Source organism: Diabrotica undecimpunctata, chromosome 9 (genome assembly GCF_040954645.1).
Source record: "Diabrotica undecimpunctata isolate CICGRU chromosome 9, icDiaUnde3, whole genome shotgun sequence".
Taxonomy (NCBI): Eukaryota; Metazoa; Arthropoda; class Insecta; order Coleoptera; family Chrysomelidae; genus Diabrotica; species Diabrotica undecimpunctata.
Window position 1 is genome coordinate 54,550,157 of NC_092811.1, and position 27,964 is coordinate 54,578,120.

The window sequence follows — 27,964 nt, forward strand, 5'->3', positions numbered from 1 at the left end:
CTAAACTAATTACGCATCCTGATAAATTTCGACAATATTTTCGGATGTCTTTAGAAACATTCGACTATATTCAGAGAGATATAACTCCTTACGTAGAGAAAATGCATACAAACTGGAGGAAACCAATAAGCGTTGAAGAATTAACTTTTAATAAATGAATCTTTTTAGAAAAAATATTATGATTCAAATTTTTAATTTAAATATGTAAAAATCTACAAATAATATAATTAAAACTCTCTTCTTATAAACTATAAATAAAATTAATTAAAAGTCAATCACCGGGAGAGAAAGCTTAACAAATTGTAAGGTCCACAAGGAATCTACGTTCCTGTATTTGGCTGTATACCATATATTAAAAAAATTTATTAAAAATCCGTTGTAAAAGGTATATATTTTTAAAAACCCAAACGGGCTGTTATAGACAAAACGTTTTCGGAATCCATTATTCCATCATCAGTGTCTAGGTGTACATGAATATAGCCACTAAATACATGGGTAAAAACCCGTTAACAAAAATTTAGTTACATTTGTTGCTTCCATTAAGTCCTCGTAGACACACCGTCTCAGGACTTGCAACTTCAACGTGGAGTCATATGTCGCCATGTTACCTAATCCAACGGTAACTTTAGCATCCTAGCAATTTATATAATATAATGTAAAACAAATGTAACTAAATTTTTGTTAACGGGTTTTTACCCATGTATTTAGTGGCTACATTCATGTACACCTAGACACTGATGATGGAATAATGGATTCCGAAAACGTTTTGTCTATAACAGCCCGTTTGGGTTTTTAAAAATATATACCTTTTACAAAGGATTTTTAATAAATTTTTTTAATAAATTGTAAGGTGTTTCGATCAAAAAACAATTTCTGATCTTGTTAGTACGCTAGAATTGCTTTTTAGCACATATACCAAAGAATTATTTTTTACAATTTGAAAATTCGAAATTGTGAACTATAATTTCGGATCTTTAAATTAAAAAAATAAATAAGTAACTCTCAAATAACGCCTCACTAGAACTCAACAAAGTAAGATGAGAAAAAAGGCAAAATTGGTTTTTGAGATATAGACCACAGCAAATCCCAAGAAAATCAAATCAGCAACACCCGAGGATAAAAAGATACTTCAAAGGAATACCATCACCCTCCTCGTAACAGAGTTGCTAAGAAAGAGGGAGCAAACTTAAATATAATTGATCTAAATAATATGCCCAATCGCCCCATGGTCCTCACTCGCGTCCCCGAGAAAGAGCTCGATCTCTCTCGAAGAGCCCCCGAGAAAAAGTTACAGTTAAATATTTCAAAAATAATTCAGAAAAGCTTTTTGTTATTATTAAAAGATTATGGATGAAATGGAAGTTTGGAAGTTTCGGCGAAATGGAAAATTTCAAAATTTAGTAAAGTTTCATTGAATACTTTTTTGAACAGTACAATTGTTCAATGAAATAATTTCGAAAATAATCTAATAAGTTTAATGAAAAGTTTTGAGAAAATGAAATTTTTGGTTGAATATATTTTGAAAATTTTTTAAAATGTTTCGTAAATTTTTGGACAGAAAAACAGTATAATAAAAAGTTACGTGGCGGTTTTTCGTACTGTTGGAACAAACCTATTTTTAATCCAAAGTTATAAAATTTTATTTACATGTAAAGTCGACTTTACACTACATGATTTAATATATGACAAAATCGTATGAGATTGGTTATGACTCCTCGTTTCTATGATGTTTTAAAAAATCATGTTTACACTGTATGATAAGTTGTGACTTATGATATGATTGACAATGAGGTTATGTTTATTTTCTTTTTGTATATGGTCATATATATATATTTTTATTTATATATTTTGTATATGGTCATATAGGTATTAGACACAGTATAGGTAACAAATGTTAGATTGATAAACTATTCTAATAGAAAATGAGTCCTTGCTTGCATTGGCTTCCTGACTTTTAATAATAATACGCCGGCAACAATTGCGTACAGCTAATTGTAAGAAGAAAAAGATCAAACGCCTTTGGGCTCGCAGGTTGCTCTTACGAAGAGATAGTGGACGGAGTATATCAAATTTAGTGTTTATATTATATAATACTGAATTAAAAATAATTAATAAAGAAAAGCAACATCAAAAAATAAATAAATAAAGGATGTTGTCTCTCTGGAAGGGAATTTCACCGAATCGATATAAGAATAAGGTCCCGATATTTAAATATGTTGGTATTACCGAAAATCATATATGATTTTATCAGGCGGAATAGGTACCGTCTTATTCTCCTGTGATGAGCTATGACGAGCAATAGATAGATAGATAGATAGAACGTTTATTGACCACTTTACATAAAGTTTGAAGTCCGTATAAAAAATACAATAAAAGATATAATAATGTAAACTTAAAATTAACTTAACCATATTGGCTAAAGTAATATACATATGTAAGTATTAGCAGAAGAATTAAAATTAAAAATTTAAGATAAAAAAAATCTCTAACCAAAAAAAAAACAAACCTAAACTGTCACATAAAAAATCTTTGAAATATGGAAGTAACAAAAATGTGCAAATAATTAAGAATATTCCCGAATCGATGACTAAATAAACTAATACATAAAACTTAGTACATTTTAATAGCAATAATACAATGTGATATGTAGATAGTAAATCGACAGTATTCTGACCAAACTGGGTAGGTACACGTTATAAAGGTGTATTGAGGTATTCTGTCTTTGAGTAAAAACAATATGTTAAAAAATGCTTTCTGATCCTATTTTTAAACAGTGGTGGAGACAGAATTTTTATTTCGTTAGGCAGATAGTTATACAAGTGAATATCAATTGAATTCTTTGTGCTCTTTGATAGTCTGAATCGTTGTGACCTAATTAAATCCCTCGATCTTGTTAGATGATCATGTAATTGGGAGTTTATAGTAAACTTATTTTTATTATCGTGAATTTCCAACAGTGTTGCATACATATAAAGCGAAGGTAGAGGCATAATACCCATGTTCAAAAATAATGGTTTACAATGATCCCTTAAATCCGCTCCAGCAAGTATCCTCACCACCTTCTTTTGTAATTTAAATATTCTGTCGGCATGACCAGAGTTGCCCCAAACAGCTATTCCATATTGTATATGACTATGAAACAATGAAAAGTAACACATTTTAAGGGTACTTTTAGGTACCAAATAAACCAGGTTACGCATTACAAATATTGTACTGGCGAGTTTAGAACTTAAGTTGTCTATATGGATGCCCCAATCTAAGTTGTCATCCATAAAAATCCCTAACAATTTGATGCTATATCCAAAAATGTGTCTTCGATCTGAACTGAAAACTATATTTTGATTTTTATCCTCGTTTAGTTTTAGTTTATTATGTGTAAACCAGTTTTTAATTTTAAGCACATCGTTTCCTATTTTGTTATTTAAATTATATTGATTCTGGTCGGTACTAATAACGGTTGTATCATCTGCAAAACATATACACCTTAAGGGGTGGGTATAATGAAATATATCGTTGAGATATAGAAGAAAAAATGTAGGTCCTAATATAGACCCTTGGGGAACTCCATGTTCAACATTGTGAAAATTGGAGTAGTTATTATTTAAAAAAACGGCCTGTTTTCTGTTTATTAAATACGATCGAAATAAATTAAGAGCATTTCCCCTTATGCCATATTTGTGCATTTTGTCTAAAAGTAAAGTGTGTGAGACACAATCAAAAGCCTTAGATAAGTCACACAATGTTAAAGACACGAAGTGACCTCTCTCTAGGCCATCAACTACTTCCCTTACAATTTCCTGAATTGCTTGAGTAGTGCTGCATTTTTTTCTGAAACCATATTGATTACAATGAAGTATTTTGTACTTTTCTATGTACTCTATTAAGCGGTTATTCAAAATACTTTCAAAAATTTTACCAAGAATGGGAATAATAGAAATAGGGCGATAATTTTCAATTTCTTCTGGAGATCCTTTTTTGAGTAGCGGTAACACTTTTGTTACTTTTAATACATCGGGAAAGATTCCTTCGATAAGGCAAAGATTATAAAGTATGACCAGTTTATCAATAATAATATCCAGAGTTTCTATCACTAATTGTTTGTTTAAGAAGTAAAAATCAGTGCATTTTGAGTTTTTCAAGCTGTATAATGTATTCCTAACTTCAGTATCACTAACAGGTGTTAAAAACAACGAGTGGCAAGGGGAGTATATTCCCTCCAAAAAATTCATGGCATCATTTTCATCTGTCTCATCTAACGAGTTCAATATATTTCCCGCTACCGAAGTAAAGTAATTATTAAACTCGTTTGATGAAATATTACATGAAGTTACTTTTTTATTTTGAGTTTTATTCCTATGATAATTGATGACTTTCCAAGAATCTCGAGATATATTATCAGATTTTAAGAAAAACTGCTCATATGCCAGTTTTTTCTTTATTGATATTGTTAATTGATAGTGTTTTTTGAATTGATTATACAGAGTGTAATCACTAGTAAGGTTAGCAGTAATTTTTATCTTCGAAAGGTTTACTCGCATTTTCCTTAGTTCATCGTCAAACCAAGAAACAGGTGCCTCAAAATGAATTCTTGACTTTTTTACTGGAAAGCAAACTTCAGTTAATTTTACATATGTGTCAATTATGAACTCAGCTAATTCCGTTGCTGTTATTGAATTGTTTATTAACGACCAATCCACAGATTTTAGTGATTGTTTTAACATTTGGGTGCCTTTACATGTTATGTGTCTTCTGAATATCCTATCATTGTCAATTTGATCAGATTTTATTTTTAAATTCAGGAATTGAGCACAATGATCAGCAAGGCATGGGTCTACAACACCACACCCAACTATTTCATTATCTATATTTGTTAAAATATTATCTAAACAACTTGCTGATGTAGCAGTGATTCTTGTAAATTCATCAATCCTCATAGTTAAACCAAAAGAAGAAATTAGATCGGAAAAATATTTTAATTCATTTGAAGTGCCTTTGAAATCAATATTGAAATCCCCAATTATAATTGTTTGAACATAATTATTAGAACAGAATATTAATAATTTTTCAAATAGGCCTAAGAAAATTTGGAAATCTGCGTTACCTGTTCTATATACTGATACTAGAATAGTTTTTATATCTATAATTTCCAAAGCACAAAATTCACCTTCATATTCACAAGATAGATCATTTAAAGAAACTGGACGTGTAGATATTTTGCCATCGCAGAAAATAGCAACACCCCCATGTTCTCTACTTTTTCTACAGTAACAAGTTGATAAAAAGTATCTGTCAATTATCACTGTTGTTAATTCAGATTCTCTAAGCCAATGTTCAGAAAAGCACAAAATATTGTAAGTTTTATCTTTTAAAAAAATGTTAAGTTGATCAATTTTATTTAATAAACTTTGTGTATTTATATGAAAAATGCTTACCAAACTGGTTTGGTCAGGATTTACTACCAACTTTTGTTTATCAGAACTTATCATATCACTTTCACAAAAACAGGTGTTTCCTATATTCTTTTGCACTACCGCTGATTCTATTCGTACACTTTTATCTACATCTCTTGCGGCTTTCTGGGTGTTACGTGAAAAAAACGTTGTACGTGAGCTCCACATGGCCATATTTTAGGAGACATAGCTTCTTTAAAATTGTTATTAAAAATTGTAACTTTAAATGAACTGTAAATATCAGGATGCTTTGATTTTAGGGATTCTACCTTTACTTCGGGAAATGTAGTCTTCATAAGTTCCCTCATATTTTCCGCAGTCATATGACAATGCTTATGACAAAATCATATGACAAATATAGGACCCGCTTAGCTTTGTATACAGTCGATTGCTCCCATTATCAATAGTACTATGGCAAGTGTAAATCAACAAAAACAAAACATTATAAAAAAATTACAAAAAATTAGCTTATCAGTGTATTGATAAAAGTGGTCAACTAATTGACTAGTAGATAAAAAATTAATACATTACCTGCTTTTAATGGGCCAGGAATTAATTACAACCAACAAATGTTGTCCACAAATAATGGACTTACTATACAGGATGTCCCACCTTACAACACATACACACCACAACACAAGCAACCTCAGAATATTGAAGCTCACACACAGTTCCCACACAGTATGCAATAAATAATAGCCAACACCACCATAGAAGATCATCAACTAGCGATGAAGAATTCTTAGGATATGACGAGAGCGAGCAAAATAAAGAAAATCCTTGGCAAGTAGTCAAAAAAACCTTGAAAAGAAGAAAAGTAGATGTTACCAATAAACCATCAGAGACAGTAACAAATAACAAATACAGTTCTCTAACACTCCCAGACTAAGAGGAAGAAGAATCCACTAAAACTAACGAAAACGGAAATAAAACATCAAAACCACCTCCAATTTACGTCTACGAAGTAATTAAATACAATGAAATGATAAAACAAATATATTTAATAGCAGAAAACACACAATACATCACAAAATCTTTAGCAGACAACACAGTAAAGATAAGTTGCGATACACCAGACACATATAGGAAAATAATAAAATACATGAGGGACAAAAATGTAGTACACCATACTTATCAACCTAAAGAAGAGCGTGCCTATAGAATAGTCATCAAACACCTTCACCATACAACGGACATCGATGAAATAAAAACTGAATTTGCAAAAAATGGACATAAGGTTAGGTTATGGCATGGAAACGTGGACTTTGAAAAAAACATCTATTAACAAACTTGAAGCATTTGAAATGTGGTCATTGAGAAGAATGATGCGCATACCTTGGGTGGATAGAGTTCGAAACGATGACGTCCTTAAGAGAGCCGGCGTGGAAAGAGAACTCTTTGAATTAATTAAAAAACGCTAGATTGGTTACCTTGGGCACATATTGAGAGGAGCAAAATATGAAATACCACAGTTAATCCTACAAGGGAAGATCGAAGGTAGGAGAGGAGCCGGCCGCAAACAATTATCCTGGTTAAGGAATATTAAAGAATGGACAGGAATACACAATACAGGCGAGCTGTATCACGCCGCCAAGAACAGAATTCTAGTAATGAGATAGTCGCCTACGCACTTTGGTGTATGGCATGTTAAGAAGAAGAAAGGACATAAGGTTCGAAACGCGATGAATTTCATACAAAGACATTTACAAACTGACAAATTTTCAAAATAGAGCTATACAAGTGGAACCTCCAAAAATAACAAAAAGGATCACCCAATGCATGAGATTTCAGCAATATGGCCACTCAAGATCATACTGCAACAGACCATTTGTGTGCGTCAAATGTGGTGGAGAACACAATACGTCAGCCTGCAAAGAAGTAAAGATACCCCTGCTAGGTGTGCTTTATGTGATGGTGCCCATCCAGCCAACTACAAAGGATGCCAATTCTATTATAACTAACTCAATCCAAACAATGCCAACAATCGTATGAATATTCAACAAAACGCTAACAATACAACAACTAGACCTACAATGCGTACAGCAACATCAGTGCCTCTAACTCATTACCCAAAACAATCGCAAGGCAGCTATGTCAATGCAGTAAGAAATGGTACTGAACAACAATCAAACATTAATGACATGATGAACAAATTCTTAGAGGAATTCAAAACATGTTCCAACAATTACTACAACAAAACAGCATGGTACTAAACATGCTGACAACGCTTATATCTAAAATTCAATAGCTTCATTAAAATAGCAGAGTGGAATGCCAATGGACTTCCAAAGCACAAAAAGAGGTTGAGTTATTTCTACTACACAACGAAATTGACATTCTGTTAATAAGTGAAAGCCATTTCACAAGTCAAACTTACTTTAAAATATCTCACTTCACAACCTATTCCTCAAACCACCCAGACAATACAGCCCACGCTGTGTCAGCTATTCTGATAAAAAATACTTTTAAACATGCAGAACTACCAAAGTATGCTGAAAATTGCTTGCAAGCTACACAGTCAGTATGAGGTCTTACGAACTAACAGTCGCAGCAGTCTACTGTCCACCCCGATACAACTTAAAGAAAGAACACTTTAAAAACTTCTTCAAAACTCTAGGACATAAATTTATTGCAGGGGGAGACTTCAACAGAAAACATATATTATGTGGATCTCGTCTCACAACAACTAAAGGCAGAGAACTAGTAAGCTTAATACATGAAAACAACTACCACACTTTGTCAACAATCTCTCCTACATACTGGCTAACGGATCCAAACAAAACACCTGATCTGCTGGATCTATTTATCACTCAGGACATATCTTCTAGTTACATGGAGGTCATGCCGAACTATGATCTCTCATCTGACCACTCCCCAATTATAACAACTATCAGCAGCTTTATAGTCTACAAAACGGCCACACCAAGGCTACACACTGGGAGAACTAACTGGGAAACATACCGCAGAAAATTAGAAGAAGATATTAGTCTATAAGTAAGCCTCAAAACAACAAGAGAGATAGACGAAACATTAACGAACATTAACCTGCGAACAATACAGGTAGCAAAGCCCAATATATCCCAGCTGAAATTAAAAAGTTGGTAGCTCAAAAAAGAAAAGCTAGGACCAAATGGCACCAAACCCATGCCCCAGCAGACAAGACCAAATTAAACAGGCTAAGCAATCAGCTAAAATCCAAACTTAAAGAGGTACAAGAACTGTCATTTACAAACTACGTAACAAATCTAAACCGGTACGATAACTCAATATGGAAACTGATCAAACACTCCAACCCAAGACTCAGGTACCTCCAATTAGAAACGAACAGTGACCAACACTACAGTGGGCCAGAAGTGATGAAGAAAAAATAACGCTATTTGCCGAGCACCTAGCTCAAGTTTTTACTCCCAACAACGACGCTCCAGATAATGAAATTGAAAGGGACATAAATAACATTCCAGAGAACATACCAGTAATCAGACCACTAACCAAAAATTAAGTTCAACAAGAAATCCAATATTTAAACATTAGAAAAGCTCCTGGGCTGGACAAAATAACACCCAAGATGATGAAGGAACTACCAGATAAAGGAATCAAACTGATTACTCTCATCTTCAATGCTATTCTACGATTAAACTACTGGTCAAAGCTCTTTAAAACCGCTGAAATAATATTAATCCCAAAAGCAGGAAAAAATCCAAACGAGGTTTCATCATATAGCCAATAAGCCTACTACCAGTCGTATCCAAAATACTTGAAAGGTTACTGTTACAAAAAATTAACTCAGACCGCAATACGGAGGAATAGATACCCAACCACCAATTTGGCTTTCGAAAAAAAAAACACTCGACAATACAGCAGGTTCCATAGAATAGTACACACCATAAATTCTGCAATGGAAAGCAAACACTACTGTACAGCTTTCTAGATGTTAGTCAAGCCTTTGATAAGGTTTGGCACACAGGCCTGATTTTCAAAATCAAGAAATATTTACCCATCACGTACCTGAAACTGTTTAAAATCCTATCTGAGTGGGAGAGAATTCCGAACAAGAGTGAATGGAAGTAATTCCAATAATTTTCCTATAAAATCTGGTGTTCTACAGGGCAGCGTTCTTGGACCAATACTATATGTGCTATACACAGCAGATCTACTCTCCACTAATGAAACCATCACTGGCACGTTTGCAGATGATGCTGTCATCCTTGCAGCCGACGAAAATCCAATTACAGCATATAACATTCTACAGGTACAACTGAATGAAATCGAGACATGGTCTTACAAGTGGAGAATTAAAATGAATGAGTCAAAATCAGTCCAAGTGACTTTTACCTTGAGAAGAGACCCGTGTCCCCCAGTTTCACTTAACAATATCCAACTTCCCCAATCCTCTAGCACTAAATACCTAGGAATACATCTTGACTCAAAACTCGCCTGCAAAGAACATATTCTTAAGAAGCGGAAACAAATTAACCTAAGAATGAAAGATCTAAACTGGTTAGTAGGCAGGAAATCGAAACTGAGCCTTGAAAACAAAATCCTTGTATACAAAACCGTCATAAAACCTATCTGGACGTATGGAATCCAACTCTGGGGATGTGCGAGCAAGTCAAACACAGCCATAATTCAAAGATGCCTATCAAAAATACTCCGAAGGATAGCTGATGCACCTTGGTATGTGTCAATCCTAACACTTCATGAAGACCTAAGAATCCCCTTCGTACATGATGTAATCACTAAATACAGCACGAAGCACTATGAACCACTGGAATCGCATAGTAACCTCTTACTCCAACCTCTGCTAGAACACCAAGCCAATAGGAGACTCAAGAGGTACTGGCCAGCTGACCTGAAAACCGGTGAAAGTGGTTTTGCCACTGGAGAAGACCTCACCACGCCAACAGGAGCCCCTTGCTCCGCAGCCAGCAAATTAGCTTATAGAACTTTATTTGTGTTTTGATTGCTAAAGATTATGCCATAAAAAAAATGACAAATCACAGATTGTAAACATGTAAATTTCACTTGACATGACCAAATCATTTGACAAATCACATGATAAAAAATCATGTAGTGTAAAGTCGACTTAATAAAAAGAATAAATACTTTGAATATTGTAAATTTCATACCTTTTTAAGTTTTAAAATTAAAACTTAACAATTTAATATATTAAAAATAAAGATTTCATTGTGTAAATAACAAAAAAGACAGTTTGCAAATCGATGGCGTCGAAATTTGATTAAGCATGAATGCGTAAGTTAAATAAATAGCTCCGTTTCACCTAACTATATCTTTCATGATGGTTTTAAGCTGACGGCCACGGTTTCAGTTTATGCAGTCGCCCTCTTAACACTTTCACTTCTCACAAAGGGATGGTGTGATTTACTGCCTTGCTGAATTTGTGCAGCTTCTTTAATACTACGATACGAGGTACCGTGAACGGGCCACGCGCACTTGGAAGTTAACCGACGTGGCCCACATCGGGGTCATGCGCATTTAATGTGTTAAGGATTGTTTCGAAGTATAATAACCGAAGTATAATCACCCATTTGAACTATTCTTCTATGCCTCTATATCTTTTGGTTTTACATATAAATAGTAAACAGTGAACTTAAAAACTTTATTTTAGGATATTCGATAACATGAAACTTCCCGAAAAACAGCCCGAAAAAGATGAATGGATGACAACGACTTGCAATCACGCCCTCTATGCTATAGTTGACGTTTTTACACAGTATTATGATGTACTAGGTCCTCTACTTCTAGAAGAACTGTACTCACAACTTCATTGGTGCGTCCAACAAGACAACGAACAGCTTGCTAGGTCCGGAACCAATTGTTTAGAGAACTTAGTTAATTCGAACGGTAATAAATTTACAGAAGGGACTTGGGAAAAGACTTGTCAGTGTATGTTAGATATATTTAATTCGACGGTGCCATCTGCTCTGCTGACGTGGAAACCTGAATCGATGAAGACTACGGCTGTGATTGAACAAAATGGCGATATTGGACCTAATAAAGGTATGCAACATCAATTTTATTTATTTATTTATTTTAACGCACAACAGGCCTTGAACCTTTTTTATTTTAAAATTCCATTTATTGTACATATTCGTAGCCTGTTCTATTCGTGGTATTATTTCTATATCTGGATCCCATTTATCGTTTAGTACTATTCCTAAGTATCTGAATTTGTATGAACTTCTTCTAATCGAGTGTTTTTTAGGTCAATGCGACAATTTTCATTGGTTTTGCTAATCATTCTTACTTTAGTTTATTGAAGATTTATTGTTATTACCATTGCTTCACTTGCATTATTAACCCTGTCTAGTATATTTTCTAAGTTTTCAATTTTTTCTGCTATCAGAACGGTATCGTCTGCATACCTGATATTTTTAATATATTTACGTTTATTTTTATACCAATTTCGGCGCTGTCTAGTGCTTATTAAAAGAAACTTACCAAATAGTTTTAACACCTTTCACTCATCTTATTAATTTAATTCTATCAACTAGAGTATTTCCAGAAGTATTAAAATACTCAAAAGTACTACCCATCTACAAAAAAAAAGGTGATTCCTCAAAAACTGACAATTACAGACCCATAAGCATTGTTTCTACTTTTGGGAAGTTGATTTGAATATGTTATTAAACAACAATTTATTTTATTCCTATTTTGAGTCAAATAATTATTTTAGCAACTCACAATATGGATTCAGAAATGCTCGTTTTACCACGTACGGGATTTAATGTTGTGAGCGAGGTGATTGAGGGGCTTGAACGCGGCAAGCGCTTAGCAATTTCTCTTTGCGACTTTTCGCAAATTCGAAAAGCTTTTGCTTTTTCAAAAAAGTCGAAGGCTTTTGACTGCGCTTCACACGGCATTTTGCTTCACAAATTAAATTACTATGGAATCAGAGGTATCTCTCTTGAGCTTACAACTTCTTATCTATGTGTCAGACATCAGGCGGTAATGTCTAAAGTTCATCTCTCCGATATTCTATCGGTAAAACATGGAGTCCCACAAGGTTCGGTCTTAGGACCTCTTTTGTTTATTATTTATGTTAACGATTTGCCTAAATTCATATCTCCGTACAAATCCGTACAATTCGCAGATGATACGACATACGTTATATCAGGAAAAAATTATGATGATTTAAAAATGTCTTATGAGAAATTTTCTACTAAATTTAGCACATGGTTTGCTGCAAACAAACTAAATTCTAATAAAACGCAAAATTTGGTTATATCTGCAAGTAATTTACACAATAATCCAGATAACAAAGAGACGTTAAACTATTGGGAATAACCATAAATAATCGACTGAACTGGTTGGGTCATATCTCACAACTAAAGTAAAAGCTATTAAGTTCATTATTTGTTATTCGCCAACTAGCAAGGGTTATCAACTTTGAAACATTAAAAATTATATATTTTTCTTTATTCCACTCTCACCTAAACTGTGGATTAATCATATGGGACAATTCAAATTTTTAGAATGCAAATAAAGCTATCAGGATTTTAGAAGAGGTTAGTTCTGACTGAAAGGCCCATTTAATAAAGCAGTTTGATATTCATATTCACAATACGCGAAACTGTCACTACTTACGAACAAATCGCTGTAGATTACGCCTTTCAGATAAAAATTGCCTTAATTATAACTATTACAAAGTATTAAACAGCTAAGCTGTAATAGTTTCGAAAAAGTTATAAAAAAATATCTTCAGAAACATTGCTTTTACTGCTCAGAAGAATATATTGTAGAACATCCACTGAACTGCTTACCGTGACTTTGCCATAAGTCTTTTTCTGTCAAATATGTGTTCTTCCAATGTACGGTTTTGTTCATAGTCCATGTCTCGGCAGCGTATAGCATTGTGGGTCTAATTATAGTTTTGTATACTCTTATTTTTGTATTACGAGATATATCTTTGGCCTTAATTATTTTGCTCATGGCTCCAGCACACCTGTTGCTCTTGGTCAGTCTCAGTTTGATTTCAGTTTCTTCTTTACATGTCTGATCAATAAGAGTACCTAAGTACATATATTCATCCACCTTCTCGAATTCTACAACTGATCCATTCTCCACCTCCAATTTAAAGGATCCCCTGGTGCTTATTCCTTTTTTGCTCGAGATCTCCATGTACTTCGATTTATTAATATTAACTTTCAGTCCCATTTTAGAGCTTTCCCGAATCAGTCTTTTTGTTATATTTGACAGTTCTTTTCCATTGGAGCATGGGAAAGAAAGATACTTCGCAGAATATTTGGTGGAAAAGTAGTAGAGGGAGAATGGAGAAGACGAACTAATGCAGAAGTGTATCAGTTGTATGCTAACCCTACAATAAAAAAGTGGTGAAAAAACGTAGACTAGAATGACTCGGTCATCTAGAAAGAATGCAAGGTAATAGACTAGTCAAGCATATTGCTTGGAGAGTACCTGAGGGCAAAAAAAAGAGAGGAAGACCAAGAAAGAAATGGAGAGATGCAGTAATGGAAAATGTCAGAGAGATGGGAATCAGAGATTGGAAGCTGTTAGCTAAGAATAGAAAACGACGGAAATTATCCATCCAGCAATGGGCCTAAACGGCCTGTTAACGCTGTACATACATACATGTGTTCTTCTTCAAGAATGGTAAAAACTTCTTTTGGTTTTGCAAATGGGAGACGTCTTGGTGCTTGCCTTATGGAGTTGCAGTTGGAGTTGTCAGTATTTATTCGATGTTAGTGCGTCCAGTTATTTTTCTTCTGAAATATATGTCACTTCCGTTTTTGATGAATTCTTCTGCTTTTCAGTATTCATCTAAAGACAGATGGTCAAATGACTTTAGATTTTCTAACAGTTCAGTGGTTTAGAGTTAGTGTATAAGTTGTTGGTACGTTTTCTTCTATTCTGATCACTCTTATAACTGGCTCGCATATTTCAAGTACTTGGCCCTTTTTAAGGTGATTTTGTTGTCATTTGACTTGGCCGCTCTTACTGAAACTTCTCCCCATCTACCAAACATCTAGTCACAGTGACACCTTCATAACCCTGCTCTGTTTCTAATAACGTGGCTCTCAAGCTAACAGATCCATGAATTTGTGCGATCAAGAGGGTTTCCGCTGTTAGGAAAGATCTTAGTGCCCTCTGCCGCTAACATCTTTAGTATATGATTTCTGGAGGTGGAAAATAAAATTTCTTTATTGCCTACAACAACTAAGGTCATGTTTCTGACATCTACAATAAACTGAATCAACCCATGTTCGGACATAATGTCAACGCCCAGGATGAACGATTTTGTCTATTAAGGACCACTACTTCTATCTCAACGTGTCCCAGTCGGTCGCTGTCGCTATATCCAATATATAGGTTTCGAGATTATTCTTATAAATGACTAGTCCAGGTAACGTTTCGTCATTACTGACCTTATTGCTTCAGTATTGATGATAAAATTGCATCTGTGGCCATTGAGAAGACCATCAGCAAGTAAATGGTAGCTACTTCGCCTTATTGTGGATATTGAGAATCTAGGAGGCTTGAGGTAGAGCAGCCAACGTGCGCCCTTCAAGTTGGGTTCTTCTAGATTTCCAAACTGCTTTGCTGTTTTAGGAATTGCCTGCCCGTCGATTTTGTGTCCTCTAAGCTTGTACTTTGTTTGCAATCACGTTGAAGGTAGTCTACCAATCCACAATTGTAACACTTCTTGTTTCTTGGTAGTTCTTGACGTGTTTGTTTCACCTTCGTTTTCCCCGTTTTTGTACCAGTATTTTTCTGATATTTTCAAAAACTTTCGCTTGCTGTTAATGTAAATGTTCCTGCAACATATACTACTATTGGTTTTTATGGTCATTTTGTAGATTTTTATTTTTGTGTTTCGGCTTATCTTCTTATCTCTAAACATTTTTTATTTCTATCTTCTTCTTCTTCTTATGGTGTCTATCCGTTACGGATGTTGGACACTAACATGGCTATTCTGACTTTGTTGACTGCTGCCCTGAAAAGTCCGGTAGCGGTTAAGTTAAACCATTTTCGCAGGTTATGCAGCCAGGATATTCTTCTTCGTCCTGGACCTCTTTTCCCATGCACTTTACCTTGAAGTATGGTCCGAAGTAGGTTGTATCGTTGTTTATTGCGCATTATATGGCCCAGGTATTCTAGTTTGCGACGTTTTATGGTTATGACTAGTTCGCGCTCTTTACCCATTCTACGTAGTAGTTCTTTACCCATTCTACGTAGTAGTTCTTCGTTGGTAACTCTGTCTATCCAAGAAATCCTCAACATGCGTCTATAGCACCACATCTCAAATGCTTCGAATCTCTTCAGTGATGCTTTAGTTAAGGTCCATGACTCCACGTCATATAAAAGAACGGAGAATACGTAGCATTTTAGTAAACGAACTTTTATTTCCAATTTTATATCGTGGCTGTTAAAGATTTTTTTTCATTTTGACGAAAGCTGATCTTGCCTTCTAGATCCTTATCTTAATTTCCGTCGATTGGTCCCACTGTTCATTTAAGTTTGCACCCAGATAACAAAAGTTGGTGATTTGTGTTATAGGTTGTTGTTGACTGTACTAGTAATTGACCAGGTGGTATCCTATTTTTGCTTATAACCATGTATTTGGTTTTTTGATGTTAAAATCAAGCCCAAACCTGCTACTTACTTCTGCCACCATGGAGACAAGTGTCTGCAGACCTTTAAGACTGTCTGCAAAAATGACAGTATCATCAGCGTATCTTATGTTGTTCAATCGTTCTCCGTTTATAAGTATTCCCCCGTCCATGTCCGTTAGCGCTAGGTTCATAATGTGCTCTGAATATGTATTGAACAATAATGGGGACAATATACATCCCTGTCGCACACCTCTTTTTATCTTTATGTCGTCTTTATGTTATTATTTCTATAAAACGCTGTATATCCCGCTTGAATTCTTTTTTTCATATCTACACTTTCATTTCTTTTATTGACTAGTACTCCCAAATATTTGAATGTTTCAACCTCTTCGAAACTGTGTGCATCTATTTTCAGTTCTGTCATTTGTGTTTTCTTTTTCTTGCTTGCAGTCATGTATTTTATTTTATTTTCATTTATTTCCGGTCCTCTCAGTTTGGCTTCGTTTCCTATTTCTTGGAAGGTTTTCTTTAATGCTCTTTTATCTGTTGCTACTATGGTTATACCGTCCGCATATCCTATTATTTGTACTGCATTATCGTTTATAGTTTCTGCGTTTGTCAGCTTTTTTATTATCTTGTCTAATGATAGAATAAATAGTACCGCATCTCCTTGTCTTAATCGACACGATTTTTATTTTTATTATTTCTGTTCTTTCTCTTCGGGTGTCTATTGTTGCTTGGGAATCTCGCATTGTCATCATTGTTTCTATTATTCTTATAATTTTATTTGGTATATTACTCTCTTGTAAGTCTTGGATCATTTTTCTTCTATTTAGTCTGTCAAACACCTGTTTAAAGTATATTTGTTTCTCCGTCGTACTTGTATGTTTTTTCTATCAAAGCACGTGGTGTTCGTGTGTATTAAGGTATAAAAAAATGCTTATTACAAGCTTAAATTTTTATTTTAAGAAGATCTTTTCGGAATTAAATCATTCCATCATCAGTTAACTAAAAGAGAGAGTAAAAATACCAATATTAAAAAACACAAGTTAAAATTTAAATATATAGAAATAACACGTTGGTTTTTTACTACTTACATAAAAAGTTGTTAAAAAACATTGTATGGCCACTTAAAAAAAAAAACTTTCGAAGGACATCCGTATTAAAATATAATCCTCATGGTTTTATCAAGGTAAATGCAATAGACTTAACTTATTGATTATTAAAACTGAAGATGGGGGCATCTTACATGACCCCCTGTAGCTGGTGAAGTTTTTTCGACTTACATTACCTCTGATCTGTTCTGGAGTCTTGGGCTAACTGATATAAAGATGGTATGAAAAATCAGTTAGTACCCATCAATGTCAAGTGGAATGATGTAGTAGGAGCAAAAGTCATTGTGCTTAAGTTTGTGAATAGGCAGTTTTTAGTGAAGTATTGTGTTTTGTGTGTAGTAAAATCAATAGCAATTTTTGGTATTTTAAAAAAGGTGGTAGAATGTAAAACAATGAGTGACTGTGATGTAAAATAAATTTGGTATACCAGGGTAAGGCAAAATTTAAGTTAGGTAGTTGAAATTAATAAATCATTTGGAAGCGGTAAAGAGAATGTTATTACCTAATTGTTTCCTTGTATGAAGTAGATATAAATAAAAGTTGGTTTGAAATTTGTGGAAGATGAATCGAGGAAAAAGAAATAAAAGAAAGAGAAAGAAAATGAAGTAGGAGATGAATGTAAAGATGTAAGCTGGGGATACTGAAACTGATTGTGATAAGAGATTGATAGATGTGGTGTGAGTATTTATAAGAAAATCTGTGTGATTAGTCAGATGGTAGTTATTGGAGAGGATGGGAACTGGGATATTGGAAAAGTGATGTTAGTGTATTAATGGTGACAAGAATAGAGTTAAGTATGGCGGATTAAATAAGGTGATATTAAGATATGGGAAATTAGAAGGAAATGTAGAAGTAAGTAAAACTGGATGGGTAGTTAACAGAAAGAAAGTTAGATCAGGAAAATAATTGTCGATGAAGTGGAACAAAGTCTCTGTTGATGCTGGTGTGACGATTAACACAATTGGGACTGTTTTTCTTTTCCTTGACTATTTCCAAATCCTCAAAAAGGTCAAGTTTCAGATAATCTCTACCTGGGATGTTATGAAGAAGAGAAATATCATCTGGTACCTTGATTGTGTGATTGTGATATTTGAGATGATGGGAGAAAGAAGAAGTGTTATCTAACTTAGAATGTTCAATGGCCCTGGTTACTAGAGATCTACAAGTTCTACCAATATAAGTGGCATCACAGTCAGAACATTGAAGTTTATAAACCCCACTGCGTTTGCTGAAGTCAATAGAGTCCTTACTATTGCATAATGATCTACTCAATTTATTGTTAACTTTAAAGGAAATCTTAATATTTTCAACAGAATTCAGGATAGTGTTTTTGATTGATTCGGAAAGTGTTGGACAGTGAAATGGTAATGAGAAGTAAGATGGGGAATCTGAAATAATGTTATGGTAAGCTGATTGTTGAAGCAATTTACGTTTCTTTTTATAAATGAGTTTATGGATGATATCTGGGTTGTAGCCATTATTGAAAGCAATCTGTTTGATTATGTTTAGTTCTTGGATGTAGTTAGTGTTGGATAATGGAATGGTTTCTAAACGATGAATGAAGCTGTTGAATGCAGATAATTTGTGTGAAATGGGATGGTTAGAATTGAAATGTATGACATGATCTGTTTGTGTGGGTTTTCTGTAGATGCTATAATCAAAGACATTATTAATTCTATTGATGGAAAGGTCTAAAAAATTGATGGAGAAGTTAGATTCTAATTCCATAGTGAATTTGATTTTGGGGTGAATATTATTGATAGTGTTTAATAAGGAAAAAGCTGTATTTGAGTTACCTCTAATGAAAACTAAGCAATCATCAACGTAACGGAACCAGTGTAGAATTGTATTGTTAGTCATGATTTGAGTGGATTCTAGATGATTCATGAAGAGGTCAGCTAAAAAGGGGGAAAGACAACTTCCCATGGCCAAGCCATCAGGTTGTTTATAAAAAATATTATTGAAAGAAAAATAATCTTGTGATAAACAAAAGGAAAGTATTTCTATTATTGGTGTGATGACTGAGGGATTAGTTGATTTAGATGTGAGAAGGTCCTGGACTAACTGAATAGTTTCAAGTTTAGGTACAGAAGTAAAGAGATTGCTAACGTCAAATGAAAGCATAGTCATATCTGGTAGGAGTTTTATGTGATTGAGTTTGGATATAAGTTGGGATGAGTTTTTGATAGAAAAAGTGGGCGAAAAACCTGTTATGTCCTTGATTACCCTGAGTATGAATTTAGAGATTATGGAGACCGGGGTGTTGATGAAACTGACTACTGGACGGATTGGAATGCCCTCTTTGTGGATTTTTGGAAGACCATACAGTCTAGGAATTAATGGGTTACTAGGGATTTTGTAATATGGTGCATGAAAATCAGTGAAAAAAGTAGAATATTTCTTTAAAAATGCTTTTTGTTTATTAATGAATCTGTTAAGTGGGTCATGTGGAAGTACTATGAAGCCATTATTATTCAAAAAAGTGGAAACTTTGTTGATGTATTCAGTGTGGTCTAGAATTACTAAGCAATTTCCTTTATCTGATTTGGATATTATTAGATTATGGTTTTTTATTTTCTTTTTTATTGAATTTAAAGTTTTTAAACTATTATGATGTGGATGATGAAAATGTGAATTGGAAGTTAAGTTTTTGTAAGCAGCATGAAGTTTTTTGAAACAATTATTTCTAATGACATTTTTTTGTTGTAAAGAAATTGAAAGTTTTTCTATGATTATGTCTATTTCTATGGAAAGTTCTTGTAGGTCTATTTCAGAGATGTCTGTGGGAATAGAAAATTGGAGGCCATGATTCAAGAGTTCTAATTCATCTTGTGAGAAATTTATATTAGATAGATTTTTGATTCTAGGGTGAAATTTGAAGTTAGAAAATTTGGATCTATTTTTAGAAGAATTGGTGGACACTAAATGTGACTTCTGTTGAATGAGATTGTGAAGTTTATTATTAAGTTTGAAAAATTTAACTGAAGCACAATGGTTAACTTTGTCCTGTACATCATGCAAAAAAGAGGTTAAGTCTAGATTATCAAAATGTTGTAAAAGTCTATTGTACATTACCTTCATATTACAATTGATGTTATCTAACTTGGAATAATGTTTGCCTATTTCTTTCCTGAGGAGTTTGGTTTGTAGTTGATTAACATATGTACTGGGTACATTTTTGGATGTTTTAACTCTAGCGATTTTAACTTTAGCTATGTTAATCAACTACAAACCAAACTCCTCAGGAAAGAAATAGGCAAACATTATTCCAAGTTAGATAACATCAATTGTAATATGAAGGTAATGTACAATAGACTTTTACAACATTTTGATAATCTAGACTTAACCTCTTTTTTGCATGATGTACAGGACAAAGTTAACCATTGTGCTTCAGTTAAATTTTTCAAACTTAATAATAAACTTCACAATCTCATTCAACAGAAGTCACATTTAGTGTCCACCAATTCTTCTAATAATAGATCCAAATTTTCTAACTTCAAATTTCACCCTAGAATCAAAAATCTATCTAATATAAATTTCTCACAAGATGAATTAGAACTCTTGAATCATGGCCTCCAATTTTCTATTCCCACAGACATCTCTGAAATAGACCTACAAGAACTTTCCATAGAAATAGACATAATCATAGAAAAACTTTCAATTTCTTTACAACAAAAAAATGTCATTAGAAATAATTGTTTCAAAAAACTTCATGCTGCTTACAAAAACTTAACTTCCAATTCACATTTTCATCATCCACATCATAATAGTTTAAAAACTTTAAATTCAATAAAAAAGAAAATAAAAAACCATAATCTAATAATATCCAAATCAGATAAAGGAAATTGCTTAGTAATTCTAGACCACACTGAATACATCAACAAAGTTTCCACTTTTTTGAATAATAATGGCTTCATAGTACTTCCACATGACCCACTTAACAGATTCATTAATAAACAAAAAGCATTTTTAAAGAAATATTCTACTTTTTTCACTGATTTTCATGCACCATATTACAAAATCCCTAGTAACCCATTAATTCCTAGACTGTATGGTCTTCCAAAAATCCACAAAGAGGGCATTCCAATCCGTCCAGTAGTCAGTTTCATCAACACCCCGGTCTCCATAATCTCTAAATTCATACTCAGGGTAATCAAGGACATAACAGGTTTTTCGCCCACTTTTTCTATCAAAAACTCATCCCAACTTATATCCAAACTCAATCACATAAAACTCCTACCAGATATGACTATGCTTTCATTTGACGTTAGCAATCTCTTTACTTCTGTACCTAAACTTGAAACTATTCAGTTAGTCCAGGACCTTCTCACATCTAAATCAACTAATCCCTCAGTCATCACACCAATAATAGAAATACTTTCCTTTTGTTTATCACAAGATTATTTTTCTTTCAATAATATTTTTTATAAACAACCTGATGGCTTGGCCATGGGAAGTTGTCTTTCCCCCTTTTTAGCTGACCTCTTCATGAATCATCTAGAATCCACTCAAATCATGACTAACAATACAATTCTACACTGGTTCCGTTACGTTGATGATTGCTTAGTTTTCATTAGAGGTAACTCAAATACAGCTTTTTCCTTATTAAACACTATCAATAATATTCACCCCAAAATCAAATTCACTATGGAATTAGAATCTAACTTCTCCATCAATTTTTTAGACCTTTCCATCAATAGAATTAATAATGTCTTTGATTATAGCATCTACAGAAAACCCACACAAACAGATCATGTCATACATTTCAATTCTAACCATCCCATTTCACACAAATTATCTGCATTCAACAGCTTCATTCATCGTTTAGAAACCATTCCATTATCCAACACTAACTACATCCAAGAACTAAACATAATCAAACAGATTGCTTTCAATAATGGCTACAACCCAGATATCATCCATAAACTCATTTATAAAAAGAAACGTAAATTGCTTCAACAATCAGCTTACCATAACATTACTTCAGATTCCCCATCTTACTTCTCATTACCATTTCACTGTCCAACACTTTCCGAATCAATCAAAAACACTATCCTGAATTCTGTTGAAAATATTAAGATTTCCTTTAAAGTTAACAATAAATTGAGTAGATCATTATGCAATAGTAAGGACTCTATTGACTTCAGCAAACGCAGTGGGGTTTATAAACTTCAATGTTCTGACTGTGATGCCACTTATATTGGTAGAACTTGTAGATCTCTAGTAACCAGGGCCATTGAACATTCTAAGTTAGATAACACTTCTTCTTTCTCCCATCATCTCAAATATCACAATCACACAATCAAGGTACCAGATGATATTTCTCTTCTTCATAACATCCCAGGTAGAGATTATCTGAAACTTGACCTTTTTGAGGATTTGGAAATAGTCAAGGAAAAGAAAAACAGTCCCAATTGTGTTAATCGTCACACCAGCATCAACAGAGACTTTGTTCCACTTCATCGACAATTATTTTCCTGATCTAACTTTCTTTCTGTTAACTACCCATCCAGTTTTACTTACTTCTACATTTCCTTCTAATTTCCCATATCTTAATATCACCTTATTTAATCCGCCATACTTAACTCTATTCTTGTCACCATTAATACACTAACATCACTTTTCCAATATCCCAGTTCCCATCCTCTCCAATAACTACCATCTGACTAATCACACAGATTTTCTTATAAATACTCACACCACATCTATCAATCTCTTATCACAATCAGTTTCAGTATCCCCAGCTTACATCTTTACATTCATCTCCTACTTCATTTTCTTTCTCTTTCTTTTATTTCTTTTTCCTCGATTCATCTTCCACAAATTTCAAACCAACTTTTATTTATATCTACTTCATACAAGGAAACAATTAGGTAATAACATTCTCTTTACCGCTTCCAAATGATTTATTAATTTCAACTACCTAACTTAAATTTTGCCTTACCCTGGTATACCAAATTTATTTTACATCACAGTCACTCATTGTTTTACATTCTACCACCTTTTTTAAAATACCAAAAATTGCTATTGATTTTACTACACACAAAACACAATACTTCACTAAAAACTGCCTATTCACAAACTTAAGCACAATGACTTTTGCTCCTACTACATCATTCCACTTGACATTGATGGGTACTAACTGATTTTTCATACCATCTTTATATCAGTTAGCCCAAGACTCCAGAACAGATCAGAGGTAATGTAAGTCGAAAAAACTTCACCAGCTACAGGGGGTCATGTAAGATGCCCCCATCTTCAGTTTTAATAATCAATAAGTTAAGTCTATTGCATTTACCTTGATAAAACCATGAGGATTATATTTTAATACGGATGTCCTTCGAAAGTTTTTTTTTTTTAAGTGGCCATACAATGTTTTTTAACAACTTTTTATGTAAGTAGTAAAAAACCAACGTGTTATTTCTATATATTTAAATTTTAACTTGTGTTTTTTAATATTGGTATTTTTACTCTCTCTTTTAGTTAACTGATGATGGAATGATTTAATTCCGAAAAGATCTTCTTAAAATAAAAATTTAAGCTTGTAATAAGCAATTTTTTATACCTTAATACACACGAACACCACGTGCTTTGTATTCAACAGGTATACTAGCCACTCCTGGATATTTCCACTTCATGGTTTGTTCCAGTTTCACTTTTAATTTTTTCTATCACTTTTTTTAGCGTATGTGTAGCTTCTGTCGTGGTACGGTTTTAGAAAAGGAATTCTTCCTTTTCTGAAACCGTACTGTTAATATCCCATGCTTTGTTCTGTATATATTATTAGTCCGTCTCTAATTATACCAGTCATTACTTTATGTTACTTTCAGTAAATTAATTGCTCTATGGTCTTCTTGTTTTGGGATTGTCACTATAATTCCCTTCTTCCATTCTTCGGGCCCTTTCTTTACTCCCTACATTCTGCATTAGTTCGCAAATCTTTCTGTATAGTGCCTCCCTACCGTATTTTATAAGTTCTGCATATATTCCGTGTTCTCCCGCCGTTTTTCTCGCTCGAATTCCTGTAATATATATCTTGTATTGTTTTTACTATGTCGCTAGTTCTTCCATAGTTAATTTCCTGTTTCCAACAGCGTCCTCACGTTCCATGTTCCAATTGTGTTTATCCTTCTCTTAATTCTCTTCCTTTTTTTATATTTTTCTCATTATTCTAAATAACCTTGACTCATTTTCCTCTTTGTTTGCATTGTCTGTTTCCTTTTCATCCATCAATTATTCTTTTTGGAGGATTTTCAATTTCTGTATGATTATTTTTTTTTTTTCATTCCATTTCAGCACCTTGCCATCTATTTCTAATTTCTGGAATCTGGTTTTTACTTGTGCTCCTTTTCTTCTTCCTTGTTTTGCTATGTATCTGATTTCTTTTTGTATCTTTGCTGGACGTTAGCGCTGCATTTATATATATTTCTCTAACCGGTCTTGTGTATCTGAGTTTACCCTTTTTCTTGCAGTATTTTCTGTTTGTCTTCCCAGCTCTAAATCGGTATCAATAAAATGTTATGAATCATTTCAGCATATCCCTGCCTCATCAGACACTTGCACTAATACAAATTCAAACTCGGGAAGTCCAACGAATGTCTCCTAACGCTTGACCACCGCAGTGGTTAGCGTACGGAGACGCCACCTGCTTTAGCAACTATAAACGAAAACAATTTAATAATATCGTTTTCTGTCCTCTGGGCTATAGGAAATGTATAAAAGATTAAGCTTCAGATTCAACAAAGCTGCTATCGCTTTGTTGAATTAAATGGCCAAATATATGGCATAGGAGGACAAATTCATTAAACTTCCTTTGCTTGAATCGGTATCAATAAAGTGTTATGAATCATTTCAGCATATCCCTGTCTCATCAGACACTTATCGAGGAGTACATCGTGTTGCACACAATCAAAAATACGACTAAGGTCACAAAAAATGGTAGTTGGATTTTCACTGTTTTCAATTGAGATTAAAACTTCCCCATAGAAACTGTTAATGGCTGTGGAAGTAGAAAATTATTTCGAAATTCATGTTGATGCTTTGTGATAATTTGGTTGATATCTAAAAATGATAAAAGTTGTTTTAGCATTGCATATTCAAGTAATTACTATTTAAATGTGAATAAGCCACAATTAAAGGTTAAAGTACGTTTATTGACGTTTCAATTTCCACTTCGGAAATCGTTCTCAAAATACAAACATTAGTAAATTAAACAAATTTTGTTTTTTTGTTACTTAATGAAAAATTCTTCTAATAATTTAATTTTATTTGACTCATCTATATTGACAATTCAGATATACATTATACATTTTAAAGTAGACGAGTTTAAAATAATATTGCTAATATTGTTGAGTTGCGTTCCTGGGACGACTTTACTTATAAGATAGTTCATTCGATTACATGAAATCAACTTTAACTTGAGAATATCCGTTAGAAAAGATCATAGCATGTAATTCGTCTTTAAAAACACATGCCATGATGACAGTAAAATTCTCCTGTTAGTGATTCCATAGTAAATTATGAGGAAAAAACCAGGAAAAAAACCTCATAATACTATCCCGACATGGTAAGTATTTGGTCGTGCATTTAATTTACCTTCAATAAACACCAAATTCTGATTTTATATTTTTGTTATTTAAAAAACATAAATAATGTATCCTCTATATGTTACTGACTTACCAATACTGGTATTTTCTTCTTAATAACTTCCTCTTTCAATATGGGTAACCAGATCCTACTACATTCTGCCAAGGAATTTGCGACACAATTGGTCTCATTTAGCATAATTAGAGCAGCTTCTTTGATTTTTCTCTTTTTACCATCCGTTTCTTTTAGGACTATATTTGAATCATTCCATTGAACCCTATGTTCATTATCCCATGCGTGTTTACATATTTGAGATCTATCAAATTCTCTATTTTTATTATAGGATTGATGTTCACTTATTCTAACATTTAATGGCCTTGATGTTTCACCTAAATAAAACTGATCGCATTCACAAGGTATTTTATAAATGCAATTCTTTGTCCTTTCTTGTTCATTGTAACTCAACAATATTGGCAATATTATTTTAAAGTCGTCTACTTTAAAATGTATAATGTATGTCTGAATTGTCAATATAGATGAGTCAGATAAAATTAAATTATTAGAAGAATTTTTCACTAAGTAACAAAAAACAAAATTGCATATTCAATAATGTTAGATACCGCAGATGGAACAGACAATGGTCGAAAATTTGATATTAATTCAGGATCACCTTGTTTTAATACGGTCTGCATAGCATAATGTGTACAATGTGATGTTTAGAATGATTCCAGATTTTTCCACTTCTTTAGCACCTGCTCCAAGTAGATCTTAAACCAAGCCGAGGACAGACAACATCCTTATTTGAGTCCTTTATCTACCACAAACCCTATGGATATCTTTTGACCTATCATTAAATTGTGCCATGCTTAAATTAATCCCTTCTACATTATAATATATTCTAAATGTTTTAAGAATATCACAAGAGCATACAGATAATGATCTTGCTTCTACTCTAAAAATTATTCCCAAAGTTTTTTTTTCCAGATTTTAGCGTATCTCAAATTTATTATTGTTCTGAAGCTATTTTCTTGGGGCATTTTAAAGTAATTATTATTTAAATGGGAATAAGCCACAATTAAAGGTTAAAATACGTTTATTGACGTTTCAATTTCCACTTCGGAAACGTTCTCAAAATGCAAACATTAGTAAATTAAACAAATTTTGTTTCTTCGTTACTTGGTGGAAAATTCTTCTAATAGTTTAATTTTATCTGACTCATTTATATTGACAATTCAGACATACATTATACATTTTAAAGTAGACGACTTTAAAATGGTATTGCCAATGTCAATAGACTAACTTTAACCTTTAATTGTGACTTATTCCCATTTAAGTAATAATTACTCAAATTTATTGTTTTGAATTATTTAAAAAATATACAATTTGATATGACAAGAAATACTGTGCAAGTAGTTTACATATCGAACATACAAATACATTTACAACATACAAAGATAATTTACAAATACTTTATAAAACCATCTATCACTTAATTATAACCACGTGTGTTTTTGTATACAGGTATTTTGAAGAGATCCAGTTACCATCAAGACATCAATGTTGACAATACAGAAGTATTTAATAGCTTAGCAATTAAGAGCGCTGTCCAATTGGAATTAATCCAAACGATCGATAATATAATTTTCTTTCCGGCAACTTCACGGAAGGAAGACGCCGAAACGCTGGCATTTGCGGCTGCAGATATGACAGGAGGGGGATCTTTGACTGAATGTCAGAGGGACGAGCAAGGAATGTACAAATTGCTGAGCAGTCCGCATTTGTTGCAGTTGACTGAGTGCCTTCTACAGTCTCATAGGTAAGCTAATTTCTAAAGTTATTTTATTTATGTATGTAATTTCAGTTTTAATAGTTTGTTACGCCACTGTAAAAATACTTAAAGTCTTCTTTTTGTAGTTAATAGTGACTCTTGTCATTATTAATTTTTATTGCAGCCATAAGAGATGTCATTTTAATATTAGTTAAAAGCTTCAAATGTTGTTTCTTTTTGCAGATAAACTCAATTGAATTTTATTAATGAATTTTTGATGATTGGAGAATCAAACATTATTACAAAATTTTTGCTTTTAATTTAAGTACAAATAGAGGTTAATCTTTGTATATAGGTATATTTTATAAAAACCCTAAAAGGGCTACATTAAAAACACGAACGTTTTCGGAACAACAGTTCCATCATCAGGTTAAAATACCTAAAATAAGTATA

The 27,964-nt window shown here is 33.2% G+C and overlaps 1 protein-coding gene across 3 annotated transcripts in view; it reads left to right on the plus strand.

The window, feature by feature from the left end:
* Positions 1-27,964, plus strand: part of Sec71 (ADP ribosylation factor guanine nucleotide exchange factor Sec71) — a 174,557-nt gene that overhangs the window by 116,194 nt on the left and 30,399 nt on the right. For 2 of the 3 annotated variants that reach the window (XM_072543516.1, XM_072543517.1), the window contains 2 exons: positions 11,077-11,468; positions 27,265-27,559. In XM_072543516.1, coding sequence (XP_072399617.1) covers positions 11,077-11,468; positions 27,265-27,559 — 687 coding nt within the window. Of the gene's footprint in view, positions 1-11,076; positions 11,469-27,264; positions 27,564-27,964 lie in introns of those variants that run through there. The other variant, XM_072543518.1, reaches the window with a different exon arrangement.